Genomic DNA, 8,927 nt, shown 5'->3' with positions numbered 1-8,927 from the left:
TGTAATTAAAAATCTGTTTGGAATGTATAAAGCTATTAAATTCAATCCATTTATTAGTGATCCATTCCTGTCAATCCCCCATGACAGGCAAACAATACCAGTAGTGAGATTTGTCGCTGTAATGCTTTGACAAATGAAAAGCTGTTTCGGATTGTGCCGGTCTCCTTTTTGTGTAGCAGGTAGAAATTCTCAACCGGTGGCATTCCAGGGATGGAGAGGAGGATTAAAGAGAAAAACCAACTCCGAATCTTTTGAATCACAAGTCAGCCTATTTGCCAAAATGAACAAATACTGGCAAAACTGATTTCGGTCCCATCACTATCATTTGGGGAACTCAAGCTTTACAGACACACACGCACACTGGATCTGGATCACGGGATTATTTCTTTCACTCTTCTCCGTCCCAGACTTTTCACTTTTCTAGGAAGTAGTGCGCGCATCGTCCGTCTGTGGCGATAACATGAAAAATAAATAACATTTTTTTTTAATTTGATTTATATGCCGCCCTTCTCCGGAGACTCAGGGCGGCTTACAATGCGTTAAGCAATAGCCTTCATTCTTTTGTATATTTTTATACAAAGTCAGCTTATTGCCCCCACAAACTGGGTCCTCATTTCACCTACCTTAGAAAGGATGGAAGGCTGAGTCAATCTTGAGCCTTGGAGAAATTCGAACCAGCAGAAATTGCAGGCAGCTGTGTTAATAACAGGGTACACTAAACCACTGTACTATCAAGGCTCTTTATGTCCTGATGACATTCAGGAAGAGCTTAACTTCAGACAGGATCGCAGATCGGTATGTGATCGAACTGCCTCCCGTGACTGCGGGGCTGAAGAAGTGGGGAGATGTTGCTTCTTAGTGAAACCAGTCAGAATAGAGCCTCCACAGAGAGACTCCGAAACTTGTTTGCCAATTTACTTGCCCTGCACGAAATCAACCTCAGGGTCCTTCATTCTTATCGTTTTGCTTGCGAAGAAATAGGATTTTTATGGAACCAAGAAAAGGAGTTTGCTCCGCTTACTGCAAAAACGCTGCCAGCCTCCAACTCCTCTTTCGTACTTGAAAAGCTGAACATCCCAGGCTCAGCCGAGTTGGCGTTTTCGGTACTTCCCTCCCCGCGTTTGTTCTCCATGGGAAGAACATCATGTCAATGACGCTCTTGGCCAATCGGAGATAGAAAAGGGGGTGGGGGGGAACTCCCTCGCCAGGACCCGCCCAGTCCGCCCTCCCGATGGTGCTGAAAAGGACAGTGCCAAGTTCCCCGAAGCCTCAGTCTGGGGGAGATGGCTTCCCAGCAAGGAGAAACTGGGATCAGGCGGAGGAGGGAAACTGATCCCGCGACCGATCAGTCCGGTCCTTCGCGGTGGTTTACCTGGGAAGAGATCGGGCTGCGCTCTGGCCAGGGAGACTTGCCACGGGAGCGCTGGCTGGTGATTGACAGGAAAGTCTATGACATCAGCCGGTTCCACAAGAGGCACCCGGGGGGCTCTCGGACCATGTGCTGCTACGCAGGGCAGGACGCCACGGTAAGGCGCGCGGCAGGTGGAGAGACGAAGACTCCGCTGTTTCCAGTTCCTTGCAACCACGAATCTTTCACTCTTCGTGTCAAAGCTGGATTCCTTTTTCTTGCTGTTGCCACCTCTTCTGTTTTTAGCTTATTTTATTTAGGTTGCACTAAGATATGTGTAAGGGTAAATCCATCTATGATGCCAGACATGGATTTCTTCCTTTCTTTTTGGAAACAAACTTCCCCCCCTCGCCCAATTCCTTTTTTTCTAACATACTCTAATTCAATCTAATCTAATCACAGATTTTCTCGGTGACATTCTGTCCCTAACCTGATGCTTCGGATCTTCCAACGTAACTAGAAGATTGCTGCTGGTCATATTTTTGTCTTCCACCTTTCCCAGCATTAGAACTTTCTCCAGAGAGCAGGATCTGCACAATGTGTTCAGAGTAGGATAACTTTAGCCTGGTTATTTGTCCTGAAGTGAGAACTCTGGGTTTAGTTGTCCAATGATCCATTGGTTTGTTTTCTTGGCTGGCCATGGTATTCTCAGGAGTCTTCTCCAACACCAACGTTCAAAACCATCAATACTCTTCTGCTTCTTCAACTTTCATTTCCATAAAGTACCACAGGGAGTACCATGGCCGGTATTGCACAATTCTGCTATTTATAGATATAGACATATCATAGCATTTGAGTATCTTTTCCAAGACCTTCATGGCTACTTTACTAAGTGTTGTGTGGTATATTTCTTGATCACTTGTTCCTGTACTGTTGATGGTTGTTCCTAAAAGGCAGAAAGTGTCTAACACTTCACTATCTTCATTATCAGTTCTAAGGCTGGCTCTTCTATCTGTTGTCCTTCATTTGGTCTTCTTTATATTGTATTTTAGTCTCATTTTTTCCCATTGTACTCCTTGGCTTTTTTTATTAGAGCTTGCAGATCCTCTGCATTTTCAGCTATTAGGACAGAATCATCAGCTTAGCCCAGATTATTGATGTTTGTGCCTCCAATTTCTACAACCACACACAACTTCGTCCAAATCAGCTTCTCTTAATATATATTCAGCATACAGGTTGTATAAATAAGGGGAGAGTATATAGCCTTGTTGCACTCCCTTGGAGCCAGCCTGTTCTGTTCATGTTGAGCCTTACCTTGACCAGTATGCAAGCTTCTCTCATAAGAACAGTAAAATGCTCTGGGATTCCCATTTTTGTAAGCTTATTCAACCTTGATCTGATTGACAAAATTAAAAGTCATTCTATGATAAATGAAACACATGTTAACTTTTTAGTATTTCTCAATTATCTATTATGCATCAGTTATATTTCATATTCCTCAGCCTTTTCTAAAGCCAGCTTGAATATTTGGCATCTCTTTTTCTATGTAGGGTTTTCATCTGCATTGGATGATCCCTATAATAATATCTAACCTGAAAGGAGTGACCAGTGGATATGACCAAAGCATATCAATTAGTTCTAAAATAATATATTCCAGGGGGGAAAACCCTGTATATTAATTGTTCAATAAAGGTGGTAAAGAGATAACAAGTATGAAAAAAGATAAAGGAAAAACATTTTCTCAACTCCTCTTTTGGCTCAGGGTTTTCAGAGAAGAGGATATTTACTTCAATTCAGAAGATCAGGTTAAAGAATCTAGTTTCACTGAAAGGAACAGACAGAAACTGAACTTCCAGGCCAAACAGATTGATTGATTCCAATTGTATCATGTCACTATCCAAGTAAAATTCTTGAGAGTTTACATGTATAAACCGTAAACCCTTCTCTCTCTCTCTCTCTCTCTCTCTCTCTCTCTCTCTCTCTCTCTCTCTCTCTCTCTCTCTCTCTCTCTCTTTCTCTCTCTCTCTCTCTCTCTCTCTCACACACACACACACACACACACACCAGATAAGCCAAACTTTTATTAAAAAAAAAAACAAATAAAATATGGTTAAGTCAGAATAGAATGCTCTCTGGAACAATTCCGTTTTCTTCATCCTTCCAAATATGACCATTCTGATCTCTACTGGAAAACTGGTGCTGCTGCTTCCAGTGGAGAAGCAGAAGGAACTTCTTCAGGGATGATTTGGTGGCCCCAAAATATTATGAAATAAGGATGAACCTTCTGTGTAACTGGAGAACCAGCACCTTGGATTCTCTCTTTTAAACTCTTCCCGGTCACCCTTTTGTTCTCTGCTTCGGCACTAGGAGTTGCAACTAACCCCCATCCCACCTCATCCCTGGCTGGGGGGGGGGGGGTGCTCGGGAGAACTTCGGCAAGGCTGGCCGGGCGACCCTCAGGGCAGAGACCCTCACCCCGGCCCCCTTAGCTGCTTTGAGAGCGGCCATGCCAGCCCAACCCAGCCCAGTCCAGCCAGGCTCCTTGGTTGGCAGCCGGGGAGGGGGAGGAAAGGGGGGCAGGAGAAGAAGCGCTGGCTTGGATCGCAAAAGCCACAGACTGGCTCGATCGCCTTCCTCTTGAAGAGCCTGCAGGGCAAACAGGAGATCTGGAGTTTGGGCGAGCGACAGAATTCTCGCTTCTCCGCCTCCCCACCTGCCACTCCCCCTCGCAGGCCGAGATCGGCAAACCTGGTTCGGGGAGCTGAACATGCTGCTGTCGCGCAGGAGGAGAAGAACGTCAGAAATGGGCTCTCTCGCAGCGCCTCCTCTCTCTCCTCTCCCCAGTGGCAGCAGCGCGTCCGGCTCACCGAATCTGGCCTGCTGATCTCGGGCGGCAGCGGCTCTGACCTGATCCTCGCTGACAATGCTGCGGGCAAGAAGCGGCCACGCCGATCCCACTTCATGGCTGCGCGGATAGCCCGCACCGGCCACTGCTCGGAGCTCTGGTGCCTGTACCCCTCCCCCCAGGTCGACAGGGCGAGGGCTGGCAGGAGTTTGTTTGCGGCTGCCGCTAAGAGAAGAGCGCACAAGGCCGTTCCTGGTGGATGGCAGGTGCGCCTGGGGCATGTTCCCCCACCGTTCGCCCCCCCCCCACCTGTGTCGCCTCTTCTCCTCATGCTCTTTGCACAGCAGCTGCGCATGTGTATAAGTATTTGGGAGGGGGCTTATTTTCGAGGGGGCTTATTGTAGCACGTGCGCTCAAAAGTCCAATTGGGCTTATTATCCCGGACATGTATTATTTTCGGGAAAACACGGTATTCTAACTCATATTACTACCAATAATAACAATGACCCCTTGGATAATTTCATCAATACTTGTGGATCAGAACTGATCACTTTGGGGAGCTCTGAGTTAAATTGTGTCTCTGACCAGCACGTGCCCTTTTTCCCCATCTTAGAGCAAATAAAGTTGTTGAAGTGCTGTAATGAAGTTAAAGGGTTTTTTTTTGCTTATTTATACATTTTTATTCATTGAAATAATAGAAAATACTTGTAGCTCAGGTTTTAGATTTTGGCAGTGATTTGCTCTCTGAGATTGCCATTTAGCTCCTGAACGTTTCACGAACAGGCGAGGTAACTTCATTTATTCATTTTTTAAACAAAATACTCTGACTAAGGCACTCTCAAGGATTTATTCCTGACAAAACAAAGACTGGACAAGCTGGTTCGCAAATGTCAGCATGCGCCACCTCTGTGCATGCGCATGGCCTTCTGTGCATGAACAACAGTCATGCATTACGTCCAGGCAGGTGGGCGGAGCCTTCCGCAGTTGCAGCTACTGGTTCCTGTGATCCGGACAGAACTGGATGAATACCACTACTGAATCGCACCCTCTGCGCATGGCGCGGCTTTTGTGTGGCTCTCCCCATGTACTGCATGTGCAATTGCACCATATGTGCATGCTCATGGCTTTTGTGTGGCTCCCCATGCACTGCATGCACAAGAGAGCTCTGAAGACCAACTGGGTCTCTGGAATTGGGCACATGTGCACCAGAGACCCAAGCACCATCTGGGACACGCGCACATGCGCGGCTTCAGGTGAGTTGGGCGACAGCTCACGTGCCTGGAAAGATGGCTCTGCATGCTACCTCGGCCACGGGTACCATAGGTTCGCCATCACAGGTATAGACAATGACTTGTTATTATTTTAACCATTCCGTCATGTCCGACTCTTAGCAAATGCTCTCCATGCTACCCTATCAAGCACAGCTTCTTTCAATTATTGAATGTTCTTCTTTGTATCAGCTTTGATGGTATCAAACCAGCTTGTTTTTTGCTTGCCCCTTTCTTCTTGTTCCACTAACTATTCCTAACATCATTGACTTTTCAAATAAATTTGCATGCATGACATGACCAAAGTAAATCAGACATAGTCTTGTGATTTTGGCTTCTAATGATGTGTCTGGTTTTATACGATTCACAATCTCTTTGTTGGTTGCTCTGGCTGCCCATGATATACGCAATTATTTATGCCAGCACCACAGTTCAAAGGCATCAATTCTTCTATGAGCCATTTTTAGTGTCCAACTCTCAGACTCATACATCATTATAGGGAAAACTATTGCTCTAACTAGCCTGCTTTTTGTATTTATATCAATTTTTATGCTTTTCTAGATCTTATTCATGTTAACCATTGCAGTGTGGTCTAAGGTTAGTCTGTGTTTGATTTCTGGAGTACAACTGCCAACGTGAACAATTTTTGATCTAAGAAGCATATAATTCTTGAATTAATTCAATTTCCTCCTTGTTGATTTTAAACATCTCATATCCATCTGTAGCTGTTGTCATTATCTTTGTTTTCCTGATGTTAAGATCCAATCCTACCTGTTTTACCTTTATCCTGATTTTCCAGATGATTCTTTCCAGATCTTCCTTATTTTCAGCCAATAGTGTTGTATCATCTGTGTATCTCTAATTATTTATGGTTCTTCCCCCAATCTTCACTCCAACATCAGGCAATTCCAGGTCTAATTTTCACATGATTACTTCAGATTGAACAAAAATTTGTCATAAAATGCTTCTCTGTCTAACTCCCTTACTGATGCTGAACCAATCTGTGGCACTAGACTTCTCATTGTTGCGTCCTGATCAGTGTACAATGATCTGATAAATCAGATCAGGTGGGTTGGGACACCAAGGTCACACAAAGCCTCTCATAGCTTATTGTGTGCTACACAGTCCAATTTCCTTAATAAAACACATATATAGATCCTTTTGACAGTCATGTGCTTTTTCCATAATCCATCTAATATTGATCTGCAATGTGATCTCGAGTGACGCGCCCCTTTCTGAAGCCAGCTTGTACATCAGGTAATCTTGATTGATGATATTCTGTAGCCTCTGTTTAATGATCTTTAACAGAAGCTTGCTTGCATGAGAAATCAATGCAATCTTGCAATAGTTGGAGCAGTTGCTGGCATCACTTTTCTTTACCAGTGGGATTAAAAACATATTTTTCCAGTCCCGAGGCCATTAACAAATAGTCTATATCTCTTGACCCAAGGCAGTGAAGATGTTAACTGGCACTGGTCTTGGTAATTCCACAGATTCATCAATAACCAAGACTTTCCAGTTTGGCAATTTCTCCATGGGCCATTCTACTTCTTTTTTCAAGATGCTTCATTAATTATTAATTAGGCTGTCATCATTATCATCTTGATGGTAAGTCAAACTTCTGTAGAGTCATTCTTTATATTATTTCCATCTGTTCTTGATCTTCTGCTGGTTACTTAGTACATTCCTGTTGTGATCCTTGCTGTGCTGAAAAGCTGGATCACATCATTTTCACTATGGCAAACATGACCTTGCTATGTCCCTTCCTGTTACCTTCTTCCAGATATTGACACTAATCCTCCCGCTGTCTACTTTTGTCTCTCCTGGCTTCATGTTGGAAAATTGAATTCAGCTTTTTAATTTTGCCCTTATTACCTTTGTCTTTGGCTGCCCTTCTCTGACCAGCTATTTTGATGGTGTCATCAGGCACTTGTTGTTCTCTTTGGATTTTGGCGTGACACATACTTTCCATCAATTTCAATGATCTCTCACCACTGTTCATTTGGATCTTTCCCTTCTATATTCAGTGATTCAAAACTATTCTTTTTTTTTGTAAATATTTTTTATTTATTTTTTCAAATTTAAACATAAAAACATAACTTTCAAGAGCAAAAATCTCGATCCTGTCATAGATGGTTACCACGCTTACATTCCTTTCACAAGCTCAATTCACAATTTCCATTACATCTTTTATAAATAAACAAAAAAAGAAAAAAAAGAAGATAAAAAAGAAATTCAAAACTTAAGAAAAAACCAATTTTACCTCAAATTTAACATTTTCATCTATATAAATCCATTATATCTATCCAAAATTAGTTTCAAATTCACTTTCACTCATTTTTACATCTGCATAACAATTCTAAACATATCTTTATTCTTCTTTACCTTATATTTTATACAAGTCATATCAAAATAATTTTTACAATATTCTAACCTCTTGTTAAGTGTTTACCTTACGATTTTATCACCATTTATTCTTAGTTTCAATTCAATACCACTCCATTTTTATTATATTTTATAAAACAACATTTTATCTAATTTTAATCCTTTGACCCTTATCCTCAAATCAGTTTACCTTAGTTTCTTTTTTCCTCCCAGTTTACATATTACACAGATTTCTCTCAAAGGCATATTTTATTTACTCCAATTTCTAATATATTTTCCACTATATCTCCCTCTAATATTTAACTATCTTCCAGCTTGTTCTATTTGATTAATTCTCAGCTTGATCCCCTCCAAAACACCAACTATTTAGTTGATTTTAGAATAGTTCCTCAATCTCCTCCAACTCTCCTCCTATTTGTTTGGCTGTTTCCAGCATTTTATGGGCTGATTTCCAGCATAGTCTCCTCCTTGACTCCCTCCATTGTTTGGCTGATTACCAGCATAGTCTCCTCCAACTCTCCTCCTATTTGTTTGGCTGTTTCCAGCATTTTGAATTAATTTCCAACGTATTTCCACCGAGTCTCAAACTCTTATCTAGTTGGTATCTATCCCACACATTTTAATTGTAATATAATTATCTGATTTATATCATTTTTCCATCCTGCTCTTTCAATTTAAATCTCAGTATATTTCATAATAGTCATCATTTACAACTTGTATTACCTTAATTCAAGACTAATCACTAGCATCTGCGTATCTTGTATTTTGTTCAATCAATCCTTATTCATCGGTTTAACATTTGTTTGCAAATTAAAATTAAAACATATTACATCAAACAGTACATTTTCTTAAAATTTTCCTGCCTCAAAATATATTCTTCTTTATTATTTTTATCCCCTTGATATCATCCACTATTTTAATAGCCACCTCTTATTTTCTATTTTTATTATTTCACAACCCTTCCTGTTTTTATCCAAAAATCATATATACCTAGGCTTTTAAACTTTATCATATATACATAGGCTTTTAAACTTTACATTTCAGTTAGTCACATTTAAATTTATCCACTTTAATTCTTCCT

General features: G+C 41.6%; 1 protein-coding gene across 1 annotated transcript in view; it reads left to right on the top strand.

The window, feature by feature from the left end:
- Nucleotides 1-1,283: 1,283 nt before the first annotated feature.
- Nucleotides 1,284-8,927, top strand: part of LOC139327493 (acyl-CoA (8-3)-desaturase-like) — a 30,826-nt gene continuing 23,182 nt past the window's right edge. The window contains exon 1 of the mRNA XM_070957331.1: nt 1,284-1,526. Coding sequence (XP_070813432.1) covers nt 1,284-1,526 — 243 coding nt within the window. The remainder of the gene's footprint in view (nt 1,527-8,927) is intronic.

The sequence above is a fragment of the Pituophis catenifer genome, unplaced genomic scaffold, assembly GCF_029215685.1.
Source record: "Pituophis catenifer annectens isolate HBS135680 unplaced genomic scaffold, rPitCat1.0.hap2 SCAF_1, whole genome shotgun sequence".
Taxonomy (NCBI): Eukaryota; Metazoa; Chordata; class Lepidosauria; order Squamata; family Colubridae; genus Pituophis; species Pituophis catenifer.
The sequence above is the reverse complement of the archived record's forward strand: the minus strand, read 5'-3'. Positions and strand labels throughout refer to the sequence as shown.